We start from the raw sequence: 20,855 nt of genomic DNA, 5'->3' as shown, positions 1-20,855 counted from the left end.
AGAGTGTCCTCTGAAATTTACGTCAGCCAAACTATTCACCTTTTGTTTATTTTTCCAAAGCCACATCAGTTTTCACAAATGTCTGCTTTTCATATACTAGATGTTAAGAGGGTCTTAACCTTTTATTTGGACAGGACAAGACCATTTAGGAAAACCCCTAGATGTTGTTTCTACTGCAGATAAGCGCTCCTTTAAACCTATCTCCCTCAGTCTTTTTAAGTAGCTCTCTGAATATTATTGCCTACTATGGTTTCACTGACGTTACATATCTCCTAAGAGTGACTGGATACTCTACTGCTATATCTGTATCTATATTCAAAGACGTTCCAGTTACTGAAATCTGCAGGGCAGCAACATGGTCCTTGTGCACACATTTTCTGACCACTATGCCCTAATTCATGCTGCAAGATCAGATGCAGTAGGCAATGCAGTTCTTTCTTCAGTGATAGACTCTGTTCCAAAACTCCCACCTCCTTAAAGGGTTACTGCTAAGAAGTCACCTAAAGTGGAGTACCCACAGGGACGCTACTCAAACAAGGAGCGGTGATTCAACTTGTGCAGTAACTGGAGTTCTTTGAGATGTGTATCCCTGTGGGTGCTCTGCAACCCACCCTCCTCCCCTGCTTCAGAACTGCCTCTGTGGGTTTTGCGGTAGAGAAGGAACTGAGGGCAGTTCACCCTTGTAGCCCTATATAGACTTGGTACAGGGCACAAGGATGTGCAGGGCGCGTGTATGGCCAGAACGGGCACTGCTACTAAAAATCTCTAATCAGAGGCCCAGGGGCACATGTGTCCCTAAAGTGGAACAACTACAGAAACATATTTTAAAGAACTGTAGTTACTGCACAAGGTGAGTAACCTCTCCTTTCCCTACAATTCCTTGTCCTGACAGCTGGGTGCTACTATGATGCCAGGACCCTTAAATGAGAACAGAATGTGTTTTGCTTGTGCTCTCAGTGCTCCACTTGCTGTATGTATTCAGGCAATATGGAGGAGGAGGAGGAAGAAGAAGCAGCACTACTTAAATGCATAGAGATTAGGAGCAGAGGAATTAGAGCGACAGGCTGGGAGTTGATAGGAGCAGGGCAGAAAGGAACAGAAGGGACGGGCAAAAAGGTCTGTAACCCTACACACCCTTCTAAAGCATGGAATACAACTGAGGTTTCCTGAGTCTCGATAGCTGTGAAACTCACAGGCAAAGTGTGTGTCTTATTCCTCTTCAGCATAGGGTGTGAATGGTGTGCAGTAAATAAGGCATGGGGCCACACGTTGAATGATGAGGAAAAATGAAGTATTGAATACTTGCTCATTTGATGAACACAGTCTATCTTGTGTTCTGATTGAGGCAACGGTCCTGTGGGGAAAAAATATAATATGTAGTCATATAATTAAAGATTATATCATAATGCAGACTCAGAAGTGAGTTGAGTTAAGGCTGCACAGGAACTTTAATTCTGACATTTCCTACCTTTTGAGAACTTGACTTTCTAGTCTTAATTTTTTTATTGCTTTTTTTTGTTTATAGTACATATACAATGCCATGTATCATGTTCTTTCTTTCACAGTTGTGTGAACAATATTTTTGTTGGTTTACCCATGTTTAAACTATTTTGCTCATCCATTTGTAGGAAGCTGTGATAAAAATCTGTATTTGTTATGGATTATCTCTGTGTTTTGTTTTGTTTAGAGAATGGTTTTTCTTGCTTTCCCATGAAGTTCTAAACCCTATGTACTGTCTATTTGAGTATGCTGGCAAGAGCAACTACTGTCTGCAGATAAATCCAGCATCAACAATTAATCCAGATCATCTTTCATATTTCTGTTTCATTGGGCGCTTTATTGCTATGGTAAGTTGAATTCTAAAAGTGTTAATTTTTTGTTGTTATGGTTAGTTTTAAATATGTTACAGAAACAATAAAATATATTTACCTGCTTGCATTTTTTCCCCAAGATTAGTTCAGCTCTTGCTAAATAGGAGATTTAAGTATGTACGGCTGTTTATCCAGGATAATTCATTAACAATAAAAGACTCTTACGTTCATAAGATTCCTGAGGAGGATGATAAAGTTTGTGAGCAGAAAAGAAGTGTCAAAGTGTTAGTCTAAGTTTGATACAGGTACTTGATACAGAATGTTGATTTGATTTTTTTCATATACCTCATTTGGCTGTCTAAATTAGTATCTTCTTGAAAATCCATCCACAATCTTCATAGGAAGACTCTCCAACCTATGTAGGCTACAGCAAAAGTATACATTAATTTAATTTTTACAAAAGACTAGTCAAAAACTACTGAAATATTGTTTACTGTACACTGTAAATCATCTCGAGCTTGATTCTCACTGAACCTGGACGGAGCTTAGGTGTAATGGAGGATGACAGGGAGCTGATCACACCATCCCTTGATTTTCAGTCACCCACACCCTCCTTAAATTAAAAGGGTCATTTTAACATATGCTGCTGGCATAAGGTCCCTTATGCACCTAATGTCTGAAAATTTGGCTGTAATGGAGTTCCACTCTGCCATGCTCCTTCCCTTCCTCTATTGACATGCCCTCCTTTCCACATCACCATCATGCCTTCTGCTGGGAAGGACAGGGTGGAGCACATGGGAGGAAGGCTCTATAATACTAGATGCAATGCCCTACAGATCCTTGAACTGAACCAAGAGTCCTGAGTCATACATTTCCTTGCTATTAGCAAATACCTGGGAAACCCTCAGGCAAACTGTGTGTATCGGTCCATGTAGTAGTAAGCAGCTGTTTATTCCTTTAGCTCAAGCTGTAGAGGTCTGCTATTGATCTACAGGTCTGAACCCAACTGGTGAACTGACATGGAGCTTAATATGATTCCACATGAAAGAATTTTTGTTGTGTTCTTTTTAGTTTAGGGTGTTTGGTTGTTTTTTTTTTTTAAATTCCATCCAAAAACACTGGTAAAATGTTATGGTTGCAGAGTCAAGCATTCAAAAAAATTAGAAAATGTCAAAATTAAGATTGGCTGTGCAACCTTAGTTTTCATGGTTTCATAGATTCCAAGGCAAGATGGGACGATTGTGATCATGTGATCTGACCTTCTGTGTAGCACAGCCATAGCACTTCCCCAAAATAATGTTTAAAGCCTATCTTTAAAAAAAAAAAAATCCTATCTTGATTTAAAAATTGCTACTGTTGGAGAATCCATCACGACCTGTGATAAATTGTTCCAGTGGTTAATTACCCTCACTATTAAAAATGTGTGCCATATTTCCAGTCTGAATTTATCTAGCTTCAACTTCCAGCCATTGAATTGTGTTATACCTTTGTCTGCTAGACTGAAGAGCCCATAGTTTAAATATTTATTCACCATGTAGGTACTTAAGGGCTTTAATCAAGTCAACACTTAATCTTCTTGTTGTTAAGCTAAATTATTGAGCTCCTTGTGTTTATCACTATAGTGGAGGCTTTCTAATCATTTAATCACTCTCATGGCTCTTCTCTGAACCCTCTTCAATTTATCAACATCCTTCTTGAATTGTGGACATCAGAACTGGACACAGTATTCCAGCAGTGCCAATATAGAGCTAAAATAATCTCTCTACTCCTACTTGTGGTTCTCCTGTTTATTCATCCAAAGATCACATTAACCCTTTTAGCCACCGGAGCTCATGTTCAGCTGATTATCCACCACAGCCCACAAATCTTTTTCAGTCAGTGCTTCCCAGAATAGAGTCCCTCATCCTGTAAATATGGTCTATATTCTTTGTTCCTAGATGTATACATTTACATTTAGCAGTATTAAAATATATATTACTTGTTTGCTCCCCGCTTACCAAGCGATCCAGAGTACTCTGTATTAGTGGCCTGTCCTCATTCTTTCCCACTCTCCCAATTTTTATGTCATCTGCAAATTTTATCAGTAGTAATTTTTTCTTCCAGGTCATTGATAACTATGTCAAATAGCATAAGACCAAGAACAGTTGGATCTCACTAGAAACACACCGGTTCAATGATTGCTCATTTACAATTACACTTTGAGATCACTTAGCCAGCTTTTAATCCATTAAATGTGTGCCATATTAATTTTCTATCATTCTAGTTTTTTAATTAAATGGTTGTGTGGTACCAAGTCAAATGCTTTACAGGAATCTAAGTATATTGCATCAACTCTATTACCTTTATCAGCTAAACTTGTAATCTTATTTTTAAAAAATCAAGTTAGTTTGACACAATCTGTTTTCCATAGACCTAGGTTGATGGCATTAATTATATTTGCCCTCTTTGAATTCTTTATTAATCAAGTCAGGTATCAGCTGCTTCATTATCTTGCTCAGGTTCATTGTCAGACTGAGAGGCATATAATTATCCAAGTAATCCCATTTACTCTTTTTAAATAGTTGCACAACTTTAGCTTTCTTCCAGTCTTCTGGAATGTATCCAGTGTTCCAAGACTTACTGAAAGCTAGCATTTGTGATCCAGCAAGCTCTTCAGCCAGCTCATTTAAAACTCTTTGATGCAAATTATCCAGACCTGCTGATTTTAAAATGTCTAATTCAGTACCCTTGTATGTATGTATTATAATTACATGATCACATGCTACTTTTTTTCTACATGATCCTTGCACCAACTTGACATTAAACCTTACCTCATTAAACTCACCTCTTGTCCTCCGTGGCGGCTCCGATCAGATCTCGATTGTTGTCTCAGGATGTGGATCAAATGCTTCACCCCAATCTGAATGTCCTATAACTACAAGTTTAGTTCTCAATGGTTCTCTGGAATAGAGACCACATATTCGTGAGAAGTACAAGAGATACTGTTAAATAACAGAAAGGAATCTAGTAAACATACCTTCAGAAATGAAATAAGGAATGGTGTCCCTAGCCTCTGTTTGTCAGAGGGTAGAGAAGGATGGCAGGAGAGAGATCACTTGATCATTACCTGTAAGGTTTACTCCCTCTGGGGCACCTGACATTGGCTCTGTAGGGTGGGACAGTGCTGAGGGGCTGAATCAGGGTTGTATAGTGAATGAGGCTATTGTCTGTAGGACCCTGATTCATTTGCTGCAGAAGTTTGAAGATAGGGGATTTCAGGAAAAGAAAAGTTGATGGTGATGCTTCTTGAAGCTTTTAGCACTGTGAATTACCTTGTTGCCACCTACCTCCAGCGTGAGGGAGTCCTGTTTGTACTAGCTGGGTGTTAGCTCCCTAAAGCAAGCAGCCTGTCAGCCACTCAATACTCTTCTCTGGGCTATACCAGCCCTGCCTTTGCTTAAGCCCAGAGTCCCTTCACAGTGTCACCCTGTGGTATCCAGCCGCTGATTACTGGATACCCAAAGAAATCCCAGATCCTTTGTTCCCAAAGGAAGAAGTGTACCCCAGTTTACCAGATTTGCCTTACCCCACTGCTCCTGTATTACACACAGCACTTGAGTTCAGTGATAGCAAACAAAAGAAAATTGATTTAGGAAAGAATAGTTTCAAATAGAAACAAGTGCAAGTGATGTAAACAGATGATTACATATAAAACAAAATCATAAAATGCGAACTAGGGCCCATGTTTATTAATAGTTACCTTTTCTATCTCTTAAAGTAGATTCTCATTGCAAAGTTCAGTTTTTTGCAGTGCTTGATAGCCCAAAGGAGATAGGACGCAGTCTTTCATGAAGCAGTCCCAATCATCAAGGTACCTCCTCAGTGAATGGATCCAGAGTGTCTTTTTCTCCACCCTGTAGTATATTAAATCAGTCTCTTGTCCTTATTCATAGACAGAGCGATCCCCTTGCTATATTTTGTCTTTGATGGTTTTCCATTGACTTTTCTGAGTTGGTGCAAAGGTAAACAATTGAAGCAATATGTTGCATAATTGATTAGGCAGAGAGGCATGACAACTCCCTTCTACGTAAATGGGCCATCATCAAGACACATTATTCCCTGGTGACACACTTTCACTCCAAGATCATATGGGCATAATTTTCAGTGTAGTTACATTATTCCTTAAATATGACCTGTACACACACCTCCCAATGATTATGGGTAAGTTACAAGCTTTCACACGCTACCCTTTATGAATAAATACATGAAAGCAGCTCACTAGGTGTAGTGAATTTGTCATGTCTGAGACAGGCTTGTAAATAACAATCAATCCTTTGCCAGTTGGTACCAATGGACCTCTATGTCACAGTGGTCTCCTGGTGAAGGCAGTTAAATGCCACCCTGGAGAACAGATTCTACTCTTGACTATGTCCTAAAGTTCCTTTGTAATGGATGGAAAGTTGCTTAAAACCAGAATTTTCACAGGTGGTCACTAATAGTGTGGTGTTCATGTTTTGGGTGTCAAGTGCAAGACATCTGGGACCAGATTTGCAGAAATGTTGAGCACTCACAACAGCAACTAAAGTCAAGTAGAGCTCTGCTTTGAATATTTAAAACGTACTCTTAAAAAAATCGGGCTCTAGGTGTCTGAAGTTAAGCACCCAAAATTAGTGGATATGTTTGACAATTTGGGTTTTAATCGATCTGTCCCTCAATTCTCTAGGCATAAAATGAGAAAATCATCATCTACTTTCACACGGGTTTTGTGTAGGTAAGTTCATTAGTGCTTTGAAGCACTCTGATACTTTGGTGAGGGCACCATAAAAATATATTGGAGGAAATTAACAATTTTGTATTCCATACATGGTTTGAATAGTGTTAGGTAAATAAGGCTTAGGGCCACGCAACACATGTGAAGGGTAAAAAGAATGATTGAATAACTACCCATTTTGTAAATGAGGCAGGGATGCTGTGGAAAAACGTAATATGTGGCTGAATTAAGTTTGCACAGGCAGTCTTAACTCTGTCATTTCTGAAATTTTGAGGGCTTGACTTTGCAACCTTAATGTTGTTTCAACATAAGATGATTTTTTTAGCTGGCAGCTGTGGTAATTTCATAGGTTTTCAAAAAAGCAAATTCCATCTGGCATCATACTGACACCTGCATGAGTCATCAGCAAATCTGGAATCTTTAGGTTCACCGTAAAGACCTCTGCTACTTGAGCTAATGGTATAACTGATAGCAATAGTAGGTTATCATCCTCTACATGGAATAGCATTAGAGAGAGAGAGACATGTAGAATTCACAAGTATTTGCTGACAGCAGAGGAATGGTGAGACTCAAAAAACTTGGCTTCCATTCTAGGCTGTGAAGGGGAGTATGTCCTAGTAGTCACAGACCTATGTGTATGCTCCCCCTATGCTGGAACCCGTCTGTCCCATCTCCTTCAAGTCCCTGTCCTGTCTTTTCCCTATCATTGTCTCCTGGTCCCAGTCCCATTTTCATTTCCCACACCATCTCAGTCTCCACTCTTCAGAATTGGGCTCCCTGTCAGTTTCAGTCTCCCTCTACATGCCACTATATGTTCTGAAGTGCACCAGATGTGACCAACTACAGCATACAGTGTTCTGAGCAGGGTAATGAAAGCAATCCTTGTAATTCCTCATAACAACTCTGATTCAGAGTGTATTATCTTGCGTGCAAGAATCAAACTAAGTTCAAACCAAAGATAAAGGTTTGGAATCACTGACCACAATGTGGACACTCTTGATCAATCCTGCTACTTGAGAAATCTGAACAATGCATACCTACACAAAGCCAAGTAAGCAGCCTGTGAGGTGCTTGCTTGACAAAGTAAACGCAACTGAAAACAGGGTCTTATAGTGGGAAATGTGAGGCAACCTTAATAGGTAGCGCTACCAGTCCCACCTGTAATATATAGATACTAATCCAAGATGGCAGTCTACTTAATTGTTAGGGGTTTTTTTTTCTGAAATTAAACATTTCTGGCTTGGTAGGTTGTGGTGCAAAAGTAGTTTGTTAGAAGTGATTTTGAATGAGGTAACGGTAGAGCATACCATTTTTGAAGGTCACTCCACACGTAAGAGTCACTCTGAAAGAAATGCAGACATTTGTGAGAAGAGATGTTAGGGATAATAAGGCGGGGATCATTGGCAGACTGTAGGAGCGGAAAATAAAAAGAAACAAGGTGAAAGGTAAGAGCTGACGGATATTGAAAGGCAAGTAATTTGTAATCAAAAGTGAGTAGTGAAATGTTCATCAAAACTTTACTTCTCAGGCATGTAATAATAGGATGAGTACTTTTTAAAAGCCTGCATAAGTTAAAATATAGCTTTTAGCCATCTGGCAGGTCCAGAGAGCTTCTTAACTTTTGGTCATGCATATTTTTATCAGTAATGAAATCCCAACTATTTTTTGTTTTTTAAGAGCGTTTTCTCAGTGCCAAGTAAGCATAAGCAACACAGTTTACAATCCTATTGTAGAACAAAGATCAGAGAAATGAACAAAAATGAGATTGATGGTCAATGCAACTTGGGATTTTATTATAAAAAGACTAGATACATAAGATAGGAAAGAATTCACTAAAAATAAAAAGTAGTATTAAATATATAGAAAGTGACATACAACATAGACTTTAATCTAAAAGGGGGAAAATGAATCCCCTTAGTGAGTAAAATGCAGTGGATCAGAACTGAGCAAAACTAAGGGTCTCACAGAAGAGAGATTGTGTTCTTTTATGTTTGTCAAGTGCTTAGCACATTGTTAGCGTTACTGCTATGTAAAGAACAAATACAATTAATAACCAGAGCAGATCCTATGTGTGTGCAGATGCATATGCGTGCGCATACAGTCAGAAAATAGGGATGACAGTAAAAAGATTTCAATCAAAGGGTCACATTTCCAAAGTCTATTTAATTGACCCATGAGGAATCTCTTCCAGGAGTATTTCAATGATTGACTTTTAAAAATCTTTTTTACATGCTGTAGTACTAATTTTTTTTTTTCTAGATAGAGCAGTAGTACGTTAGGAGCATCATGTGACAATTGCTTTTAAGCATACGTGCCAATACAGCTTAGGAAGACATGTTAGATGTTTTCTGTCAGGCTTACTGTTACATAGGAAAATAATATACCTAAGAATTTACAACTTATGTAATTATAAAGAATCATTGCCAAGCCAAATATCTATCAAAATTGATATTAGTTTCTTTATACTTGCCATTTTATGGGGCGGGGGTTGTTTTGTTTTGTTTTGTTTTTGTTGGGGTTTTTTGAGACATCTAAGTGCTACTCTTGGTGGACAATTTTTTTTCATCTGCTATTTTCATAACTTCTTTTCCCAAAGATTACTTGAGCCATGCAAAAATGAGTTGAAGAAATTGTCATTTAAACTTTTTTCTTCCTCCCCTCTACAGGCATTGTTTCATGGCAAATTTATTGACACGGGTTTTTCTCTGCCATTCTACAAGCGCATGCTAAGTAAGAAACTTACTATTAAAGATTTGGAATCTATTGATACTGAATTTTATAATTCCCTAATTTGGATAAGGTTTGTAGATTTTTTTCAGATGTTTATAGTTTTAAAAAATAGTTAAATGTTTATATTTGTTTGATTTTTCTTTTGCTTGTTTCTTTCCACAGGGACAACAACATTGAAGAGTGTAATTTAGAAATGTACTTTTGTGTTGACATGGAACTTTTGGGAAAAGTTACTTCTCATGAACTGAAATCAGGAGGCTCAAATATCTTGGTAACTGAGGACAACAAAGAAGAATACATTGGGTAGGCAATTACAGGAGTTTAAAAGAATGCCAAATATTTTTTAATTTTCTTCTGTTGCTTTAGTCAGTCTTTATTTGGCAAATTTATGAATATTTTTCCCTACATATTTAAGAAGCAGAAGCCAACCTGTTTGCTTTCTCCCCCTTCTTCCTTATACAGTCTTGGAGAGCTTTACTGAATGGAGAGTTCACACATAATAACTTTGTATATCTTACCAAATAGCATATTTTTTGTTTTGTTTTTAATTTCCTAGTGACTCATGACCTGAGTAGTGTATAGAGTGTCTGGGTGTATAATATGAACTGTATACAAGTTTAAAAACATTTTAGGGTTTCAAATTCAAGTGTGTGTGTAGGGGGGAGAGACACATTTTGACAGTGGGTTCACAGCTGTTCTCTGACAGTAAATAAATGTAAAGACTTGAGCACTCCTGGATTCAAATCCAGGTTTAATAGAGCAATATGCTTCAGTGGTTACAGGTAAGGCTATGGGTTAGTCCCGGGTATTTTTAGAAAAAGTCACAGACAGATCACAGGCAAAAAACAAAAAATCACGGCCTGTGACCTGTCCATGACTTATACTATAAATACCCCTGACTAAATCTTGGGGGCGGACAATCTGGGGGACCTGCTGCCGGGGGGTGGGGCAACCCGGGGGGCCAGCGGGACCTGAGTAGCGGCTGGTGTGACTGGCCCTGGGGCCGCCCTAGCAGCTTGCTGCAGAGCCACTCCAGCAGCGACTGGTGTGGCTGTCCCCAGGGCCACCTGAGCAGCAGGCCTCGGAGCCAGCTGCTTGGGTGGCCCTGGGGTCAGCCACACTGGCCTCTGCAGAAGTCACGGAGGTCACAGAACGTCACAGAATCCATGACTTCCACAATCTCTGTGACAAACACAGAGCCCTATTTGTAGGCTCTTCTGCCCCTGTAACCCCTTCCTGTCTCTGTCCCTCTGTTCTTAGCTACCCACCCAAGCTTTTGCCCTTTTCCCCCTCTGATCCTATCCAAGCCCTCTTCCACCTGCTTCTATTAAACCTCCCCTACCTTAACTAACATCCCTTTCCTCCTCTACACCTATTTGCCCTATCTGTTCCCCCCGACAGGCTAGTGTTCTCCTTCCTCTGATGCTGTGCCACCCAGGTCCTGCAGCTCCTTCTCTCCTTGTCTGTCCATCTATACATCCCCCCTACTCCCCAAATTGTGCATTTCAAAGTAGCTGTTGCCTCATTCTCCCTCTCATTACCTGGATGCCAACACAGGGACCACTAAGAGCACAGCACAATGTCACCTGCTCAGTTCCTGTGTGCTCAGTTCTGCAGTCCTGGGCTGGAGCACGGCGAGTTGCTTTGTGGGGATGACGTATGTGTAGTCAGTCAGCACATTGGAGCTTAGAAGTTCTGGAGCACACTCAGGCAGACAGTCTTCAGAGATTTTTGTCTGTCAGACTAACAAGTCTCTGAGCATGTGTGAATTGAGATTTTTTTTGAGGTTCTTAACTTGGCTTAATTTAGCAAATTTTCATGGGGATAACAAAAGTCACCTCTGACACTAGAATGATTCTCCTCCCCCGGCTCCTGCTAGATATAAAATCCCTGCTCCAAAGCTTGAAGTTTCTTAGTTAAATGATTGTATGTGTTTTTGATTAACATTTGCTAAACAATGTATTTTCCCCTAATCTTTGCATTTAGAAAAGATAGACTATTTCAGCTGAAATCTCGTCTCCTCCTTCTCCTTTCCCCCTCCCCCCTGCACAAAAATAAAACAGCATGAGGCAGACATCCTGAATGGAAGATGTCTGCAGTTTGACTAAGTTAAAAGCAACTGAAAACAGGGTCTTATAATGGGAAGTGTTGGGCAGGCTGAACTTCTGGGGAACTATCAGATCTGCCTATAGTACTTTTTTGGGGGGGCAAGTATTTTTTCAGAATTAATGGAGACCATCTGCACACCAAGATTATAGTAATTTTGAAGTAGCTCAAATGTTGTTCCTAAACAGATTGATAGTGTCCCTTTCAATTAAGGGTTTTCATCCTGAAGGGTGGCATCACAGCACTTGAAAAATGGATAGTTCAGACTGCAGACTAGCAGTAATAAAGAGTATAACTCTGGATAGGGAAGAGAACTCAAGATCAAGATACTTCTCTGAAGTTAGTGTTTATAACATTGTGGACCTGATTCTGCTCTATACTGGTTTAAATCAGTAGTAACGCCATTGTAGTTTGTGGAGTTACACCAGTGTAAAAGAGAGTAGAATCAGACCCTAATATGTATAAAAGGGGTAACCTTCCCAACACATTAATTCTTTTCTCTAAAATTTCTTTTTTTCCAGCCTAATGGCAGAATGGCGTTTTTCTCGGGGAGTAAGGGAACAAACCAAAGCTTTCCTTGATGGTTTTAATGAAGTTGTTCCCCTTCAGTGGCTACAGTATTTTGATGAAAAGGAGTTGGAGGTGAGGATTTATTTTGTTTTATGTCTTTATTTTTTATGTTAACATTTTGATATTCTAAGGAAGAATTGACTATCTGGTATATGGCTTGATTAATGAAAAGGTCATTATGAATCAGATATCTATAATGTACTGTTAAAATAGAAATATAATTTCTATCAAACGGGGTCAGGACCTCCAGCTACTGCCATTAGATAGTGGTCTGATGAGGGAGGTGTCATAGCAAATTGCGAAAATATGGTGGATGCTAGATCCAGGGGCAGTGTATTAAGAGGATGTAATGAAAAGCTCTACTCCCTACTGCTGAGTCCTATGTACAGCTATTATTTTTTTTTACGTTCTCCCCAGTCTGCACGCACAAAGCTCTTCTCCAATGAAGCAATATTTGAAGATGAAAAGGAGCTGGCTACCTGGACCCTGCCAGTCACAGAATTCAGCTAGTTTTTCACCATATTTAGGTGGCATTTTCTTGTAGCGGACTGTGATGTCAGGGTAGAGAGTAGGAGCTAAAACACCACCCTTAATTCCACTTGGCCAGCAGTCCTCAGCTGCTGCCTCCTCGCCCCCTCACTCCTTTACCAGGTGCCACTTCAACCCACCGCCTCCATCACCTCTAGTACCCATCACCTCCCATCTAGCACAGAGCACGCACCCACCACCAGAAACTACTGCCATCAGGCATCTCTCAAACAGCACCTCAACCCAAACCAGTCATGGCTACTTTCCTTGATTCCAGTCAGACAGTCCTCTGCAGCCACAAAGGAATTGGGGTTGTGGTATAAAAAGATTGTGGGAATTGGATAACAAGAACCTACCTTGAGAGCTGTTCAGAAGGGGGACTGTTTCTTCACAGCACCTTGCATAGTGGGCCCCTGATTCTTGAATAGTGTTCCCAAAAGCTATTGCAGTACAAATAACAGATGGACATGACATTATTAGTCAATAGGCTAATGGTTTTAGATGGAGGAAGGAGTGACATGTTGTTCTTTGAGTAGATGCAGCCATGTATTCCATTTATGCGTGTGTACGCCCAGTGCACCGGAGCTGGAGAACTTTGCCGAGCTGTACCCCTAGGAGGTGGCACTTGCATCTCATGCTCATTGCCCTACCACTGGCTATCTGAGGGAGCGCCACCTCAACCCTCCTTAGTTCCTTCTCATCGCCTGTGGCTAGAGTCAGAGATCTGTGTGGTTCTTCACAATCTCTCTCTATCTCTTAGTGTTTTTTCTAGTTGTATATAATTTAGTTAGTATCCTTAGTATTAGTTAGATTTAGTGTTAGTTAGACTTACATAAGTATTTACCTCACCATGGTTTAAACATTGTCCATCGTGGGGGAGACAAAGATCCCCCAGGTGGTGTTTGCTGCGCTTGGGTGAGGCCCACATCAAGGAGCAGTGTTCTATTTGTAGATTGTTCACACAACGGACTCAGGTGGCTAGGGACCTTCACCTAAAGCAGCACCTGCTTGAACAGGCGATGCAGCCTGCTTCAGCACCAAGGTCCTTGTCACTTTAGAGGTCGCCCTTGGGTTCTGAGAGTGCTGTTGTTTTGTGCTCTAGGGCTGGTGACTCTCTTAAGAGACGGAGGAGCTGTTCCCTGTCGAGTGCACCAAGGAAAAGGTTGCATAAGACCAGTTGAGGCCACTCCAGTTCTCACAGGGACTTTTCTCTCCTCCAGAGAGAACATGGACTTGGCACGGTGCTAGCGCTGTCGCATGGGATGGCACAGGTGCCTCTAACCGCTCTCCAGTACTACTCAGGGTTGTCAGAGACCCTGCATCATCAACTCCAGTTTTGGCCCTGGACGTCTGTTGAGTCTGGTACCAATGATGGTGATGCCAGCACCAGCTGGTTCCATGCTGGCAGCAACGGACCTCCACTGTTTTTCCATCCAACACCTGTTGGTCCAGGACTTTGCGAGGGCTACATCATTTATAGTGATATTGGCTGAGTGGGCTGCTGAACCCTTGGGTCTATCTGCACCACACCCCAGTGTTCTCCTTCCGCAGTTTGCGGAAGTGGGATGGGTGTTGGCCTTGGCATAAGGGACTTCCTTGGCCCTGGGAAACTCCAAGGCACCATTGCATTCTGCTCCTCCGATGTTACCATGGCAGCTCAATGCTCTCCACTTTGGCACTGTTAGCTACTTCGGTACCTGGCTCCGGGAACAATGGGGGGCATAGTGAGTGCCGGCGCTACTGTTTCCACCATTGGTGCCAGTCCCTCGTTCATTTTGGGCAATGGATAAATCAGATTCGTTACTCGTCCCCTCAGGACTATCTCCACCTTTATCCCCGGAAACCCGAGGCTCCTCGGTGTCGAGATCGGGATCTTCCTCCTCCCACTCTCCATCACCTGGCTCACATTGGGGGCCATTTATGGAGCACCCTGGATATCAAGATTAGCATTCATCTTGCAGTCAGAATGGGGGGCCCTGGCCTGGCACCTACTGGTCACCAATGCTGTCCTTATGCCCAGTGACCTCTATGAAATCTGTCACAGAGTTTGCACTCTTCATCTTGTTCTAAGGTGAGATCATCAGGCAGGTCAGTGGTGGGGACTGATGATCCACCGCAGGCTAAGGCAACAGTGAGTCTTCCCCCTGTGCAGCCGATGGAGTTGTCCTTTCCACTTCCAACTGTCGAGGAGCAAGATTGGGCTTTGGCCCAGTTAACCACCTCTTCATCGTCCCCAGATGATTCAGCAGTGCCCAATTCTTCCTCTCTTTCAGTGCCTGAGGATTTCAAGGCCTACCAGGACCTGTTGCAGCATGTCTGTGGGCATTCAGACAGAGTTTCTGAAGGAGAATACCCATAAGTTGTTGGATGTCCTGCAACTATCAGCTCCTGGGAGAATGTCTCTTCCTATTAATGATGCGCTCCTAGAGCCTTCAAAGGTTCTTTGTAGCATGTTGGCTTCAGTACCACATACTGCGAAGCATGTGGAGGAAATGCTGTTTTGTCCTGGTGCAGGGATTTGAAGGCTTTTACTCCCATCTGGTCCCAAATTCTCTGATTGTAATCATGGTGAATGATAGAGCCCAGCAGGGCAAATTTAAGTCCACTCCAAGACATTATTGCAATCTGCACAAGACGTTGTGGACACTTTGGCCAGAGTTATGGCCTCTATGGTGACCACGAAGAAGGCACTCTGGTGGCAGAAATCAGGCATTGCTCCTGATGTGCACCATGCTATAGAGGATTTGCTCTTTGAAGGCTGGATGCTATTTTCAGACAATGCAGAGTCTCGGCTGCATTCCTTCAAGGATTCTAGGCTGCCTTACGTCCTTTGGGAGTGTATATACTGACAGTGCAAAGGCACCACATGGTGGCCAATAGCAGTAGCAATACTGTCCGCAATACATCTTTGGACAGCCTTTTCCTCCTGCAAGTCAGCGGGAACCCAAAAAGGTGCATAGGTCCCAGAGTAGGAGGCATTTTAGTCGGGGTTTGGCCAATCAACACACCTTCCCACAGTATCTTCTGAGTGCCCATTTTGACTCCTTTATTCAGAGCAGTGGTCCAGTCATCACTCTTTACACCACTTCTGTTCAGAGACAGGTTGGCTTGCTTTTATGGGGCTCGATCACAACCAACAGCTGCGTCTTAAGCATTATCAGATCAGGCTATGCTATCCAGTTCCTCTCCACTCCTCATTCCCACTTTCCCTCTCCATCCCTCTTCAGGGATCCCTCTCACAAGATACTCCTCGAGCAGGTCCACACTCTACTGGCTTTGGTGGACGATGTTCCTCCAGAACACTGGCTTCGGGGCTACTATTCCCAGTACTTTCTGGTTCCCAAATCCAAAGGAGGGGTAAGACCCATTCTTGGCCTTCACAACCTCAACAAATATATCAGGTACGTGAGGTTCTGAATGGTCACCCTATCAACTGACCTCCCCACATTGTCTCAGAATGACTGTTTTGGTGCCCTGGACCTTCAGAATGCCTGTTTTCATGTGGCGATTTTGCTGAGCCACAAAAAATTCCTCCAATTCATTGTGGCGAAGTGCCATTTTCAGTACATGGTGCTGCCTTTTGGTCACTGACATCTCCCTGATGGGCTGGGGAGATGTCAGTGACCAAAAGGCAGCATCATCTGGGGTTGCTGAAAGTTCAGGATCTATGGTCTGAGCAGGAGTCCTCACTGCATATTAACATAGATGTAGTTTCAGGCCATCTATGAGGCTTGCCAGGCCTCTCTGAACCACATCAGGGGCTGAGTGGTTCACGTACTTACCAACAATATCACTCCAATATATTATGTGAACAGGCCAGGGGTAACTCACTTCAGGATTCTCTGCCAAGAGGCGATCAGGTTGTGGTAATTCTGCCTTGAGGAGAGTATCACCCTAAAGGCTGATCACTTGCCTGGGGCCCAAAATCATCTTGCAAGAATTGTTCCCTGAATTACGAGTGGTCCCCGAAGAGGAGTGTCTTGCAGGTCATCTTTGCAGCTTGGGGTATTCTGACGATCGACCTGTTTGCTACAAGGGACAACAAGAAAGGCTGTCCTGCTCAGTCCAGACTCCCTGACCAACACCTTCCATCTCAGCTGGCAGTCGGTTCTTCTGTACCCTTTTCCTCCAATTCTGAAGCTGAATTCCTCCAAAGCTGAAAGTGGATCGAGACAAGCTTACCTCATTCCCCAGACGTGGCTGAGGCAGAATTGGTTCTGACCTTCTCACGCTGTCAGTTCAGCCTCCAATATCCCTTCCTCGCCATCCAGACCTCATGTAGAATCACGGTTGCATCTTGCATTCAGCTCCCTGCATCTCACCGGGTGGCTGCTTGGTTGAATGAGGAGGAAGTGTGTTATCAGTGGGCATTCAACAGGTACTACTCAAAAGTAGAAAGCCCTCTACCAGAATCACCTATTTGGCAAAATGGATTGGCCTGCAGAGTTCAGCTGATGCTGACCTCTATCCAGGACATCTTGGAGTACTTGCTGCATCTTCAGTCATCGGGCCTTTAGCTCAATGAGTGTGCTCCTAGTGGCGATTTTCAGCATTTCATCCCCCCCATTCATGGAAGATCACTTTTTTCCAGTGTCATGGTAACAAGATTCTTAAAAGGGCTTCTTTGTCTCCATTCTCCAGTCAAAGAGCCAGTTCCTCTGTGTGAGTGGAGTTGTTGTGACCTGGCTCATGGGAATGCAGTGCCACTCATTCAAATTTGGCCTACTTGGACTTGTCAGCCCAGCTCTGACGGTACCTGAAATAAACCCTGCTTTAGCTGATGCTCCTGGAAGAGAGTTCTACTGCAAGGCACCACAAGGTGGTGCAGTATCCCACAAGTGTGACTATTCAGAGTGATCTTGAACTCTGGTTACAGGTAAGTAATCTTCATTTTTGTCTGAGTAAGGACTTCTGAATAGGGTCCTTATATAGTGCTCATTTCTACAGACTGCTAACTGCTTCTGGTGAAATCATAGAAGATTAGGGTTGGAAGAGACCTCAGGAGGTCATCTAGTCCAACGCCCTGCACAAAGCAGGACCAACCCCAACTGAATCATCCCAGCCAGGGCTTTGTCAAGCCGGGCCTTAAAAACCTCTAGGGATGGAGATTCCACTACTTTCCTAGGTAACCCATTCCAGTGCTTCACTACCTTCCTAGTGAAATAGTTTTTCCCTAATATCCAACCTAGACCTCCCCCACTGCAACTTGAGACCATTGCTCCTTGTTCGGTCATCTGCCACCACTGAGAACAGCCTAGCTCCATCCTCTTTGGAACCCCCCTTCAGGTAGTTGAAGGCTGCTATCAAATCTCTTCTCACTCTTCTCTTCTGCAGACTAAATAAGCCCAGTTCCCTCAGCCTCTCCTCATAAGTCATGTGCCCCAGCCCCCTGATAATTTTCGTTGCCCTCCGCTGGACTCTCTCCAATTTGTCCACATCCTTTCTGTAGTGGGGGGCCCAAAACTGTACACAGTACTCCAGATGTGGCCTCACCAATGCTGAATAGAGGGGAATAATCAGTTCCCTCAATCTGCTGGCAATGCTCCTACTAATGCAGCCCAAAATGCCATTAGCCTTCTTGTTAACAAGGGCACACTGTTGACTCATATCCAGTTTCTTGTCCACTGTAATCCCCAGAACTGCCACTTAGCCAGTCGGTCCCCAGCCTCTAGGAGTGCATTGGATTCTTCTGTCCTAAGTGCTGGACTCTGCACTTGTTCTTGTTGAACCTCATCAGATTTCTTTTAGCCCAATCCTCCAATTTGTTTAGGTCAGTCTGGACCCTATCCCTACCCTTCCGCGTATATACCTCTTCCCCTAGCTTAGTGTCATCTGCGAACTTGCTGAGGGTACAATGAGGCCCATCATTCAGATCATTAATGAAGATGTTGAACAAAACCAGCCCCAGGACAGACCACTGGGGCACTCCGCTTGATATTGGCTGCCATCTGGACATGGAGCCGTTGTTCCCTACCTGTTGATCCTGATAATCTAGCCAGCTTTCTATCCACATTATAGTCCATTCAACCAATCCATACTTTTTTAACTTGCTGGCAAGAATACTGTGGGAGACCGTATCAAAGTCAAGATATATCACGTCCACCTCTTTCCCCATATCCATAGAGCCAGTTATCTTATCATAGAAGGCAATCAGGTTGGTCAGGCATGACTTGCTCTTGGTGAATCCATGTTGACTGTTCCTGATCACCTTCCTCTTCTCCAAGTGCTTCAAAATAGATTCCTTGAGGACCTGTTCCATGATTTTTCCAGGGACTGAGCTGATTCTGACCAGTCTGTAGTTTCCCCGGATTCTCCTTCTTCCATTTTTAAGAGATGGGCACTATATTTGCTTTTTTCCCATCGTCCGGGACCTCCCCCGATCATCACAAGTTTTCAAAGATAATGGCCAATGGCTCTGCAATCACATCAGCCAACTCCCTCAGCGCCCTCAGATGCATTAGATCCAGCGCCATGGACTTGTCCATGTCCAGCTTTTCTAAATAGTCCTTAACCTGTTCTTTCACCACTGAGGGCTGCTCACCTCCTCCCCATACTGTGCTGTCCAGTGCAGCAGTCTGGGAGCTGACTTTGTCTGTGAAGACCGAGGCAAAAAAAGCATTGAGTACTTCAGCTTTTTCCACATCATCTGTCACTAGGTTGCCTCCCCCATTCAGTAAGAGTCCCACACTTTCCCTGACCACCTTCTTGTTGCTAACATACCTGAGCACCATAGACTTCCATTGAATTTAGTGATAGTATTGTGTGCTGAACACCTCACAGGATTGGGCCCCGGGTTAGAGTACTCTTCAGAGAACTTAACAAACAAGAACTAATAAAGCCTCATGGTGCCCTATGAGGTAAGTAAAGAGTAGAGAAGAGTTGGATTAGAATGCAGGAGTTCTTGGTTCTGTGTTCAGACCAAACCTTTTGTCGTCTCTTCATTGTGCAGATGTCTTTCATCTAGAGTACATAATAATTAAAAGTTAGTACAGTGCATCTATAATGTGATGGAGAAGTAGTTAAATGGTTGTTTATTTTCCAGGTTATGCTCTGTGGCATGCAAGAGGTTGATTTAGCAGATTGGCAAAGGAACACCGTTTATCGTCATTATACAAGAAATAGCAAGCAGATCATATGGTTCTGGCAGGTATGATGCTCATAAAATTTTTTATTTTCCTGTTCTCTTTTAGACAAAAGCTATGGAAACAGTTATATTCCTGTTTAAAACCTGTTAAAAAATCTGGCCTTTTTTTTTTATTGTTAGAAAAGGAATACTTATTTTCAGAGACTTTCTTGGTATACTATTCTAATGTATTAATCTCCATTTTAGACTGTTTTACTTCTGGTATATGCATAAGAGTTTTTTTTAAACCTCTAGTAATTTCTGTCTAATTCTCTACTTTAGATAGTAGTTATATGGCTGGGGTGAGGGAACATAAGCTGTGTCCAGGCTTCCAGTTTTCTGTTCCTCCCACTCCCCACCATCCCCCAGTGTCAAAAGAGGGACTACTAGTTACTTTTATAAATTGTTTGGGGAGTTATCCACATAGCACATAGCTTTTGGGGTTTAATAGTTTGTTCTTATTTTCTGTATTATATTTTACTTTTTAGGTTTGATTGTTACACTGTAGTAAAAACTGAAGAGCTTGTATTTTTAGCATTAGTTAACAGTAGTCTTCGTTACATTGTTCTGTTAAATGTAGACATTTATCTGACACAGTTACTTCCTATGTTAAGAATAGGATAAACTGTGGGTTTTTTTAGATAGTGGTAACTGTTGAAAAATATTGACATTTGTAATAATGACTGCTGTAAAGTTATTTTCAGGTTTGAGCCTGTCTTAGAATGTCAAGAGAAGAGAAATATCCTATACTCTCCAAAAATGTACCAAGAATTCACCCAGGAGATTAAAACGAGCAGTCACAGCCAGTACATTTTCTACTGTGTTCTATGTCACGTTGGCTTAGTGATCTGCTTAAGAATGCCAGCAGGAAAAGTCAGACATCCCTAATCCTCTAAGACTGATTTGAACTATTTGAACTATTTCAAGGGCCATTGATTCATATGCTACAACTTTGTCAATTTACAAGAAACTAATTATTGAAAGATTCCTAGCAAATGGTGAAATAACTGAATAATGTTTCAACATTTACAGAGCACTGATGTCTTTCAGTTGCACATGTCTCTAAGAAAGTCAAGATTAAAGTAATGCCTATGCTATCTCACTCATACAAGAAAAAAGTTACTTTTACTTTATCCTCCTCCTAAGTAATAAAGGCATCTTGGCTTGGATTCGCCAGTCTACTAAGGCCACTTTGTATCATGTAAGCCTTAAAGTGACCAGAGATGGCCAGCAGAGA

The 20,855-nt window shown here is 42.2% G+C and overlaps 1 protein-coding gene across 4 annotated transcripts in view; it reads left to right on the top strand.

The window, feature by feature from the left end:
* Positions 1-20,855, top strand: part of WWP1 (WW domain containing E3 ubiquitin protein ligase 1) — a 168,564-nt gene that overhangs the window by 132,203 nt on the left and 15,506 nt on the right. For all 4 annotated transcript variants that reach the window (XM_074944151.1, XM_074944149.1, XM_074944150.1 and 1 more), the window contains 5 exons: positions 1,688-1,847; positions 9,228-9,361; positions 9,454-9,594; positions 11,919-12,039; positions 19,538-19,642. In XM_074944151.1, coding sequence (XP_074800252.1) covers positions 1,688-1,847; positions 9,228-9,361; positions 9,454-9,594; positions 11,919-12,039; positions 19,538-19,642 — 661 coding nt within the window. The remainder of the gene's footprint in view (positions 1-1,687; positions 1,848-9,227; positions 9,362-9,453; positions 9,595-11,918; positions 12,040-19,537; positions 19,643-20,855) is intronic.

The sequence above is a fragment of the Natator depressus genome, chromosome 2, assembly GCF_965152275.1.
Source record: "Natator depressus isolate rNatDep1 chromosome 2, rNatDep2.hap1, whole genome shotgun sequence".
Taxonomy (NCBI): Eukaryota; Metazoa; Chordata; order Testudines; family Cheloniidae; genus Natator; species Natator depressus.
Note: the sequence above shows the minus strand (reverse complement) of the source record. Positions and strands in the feature narration are given on the sequence as shown.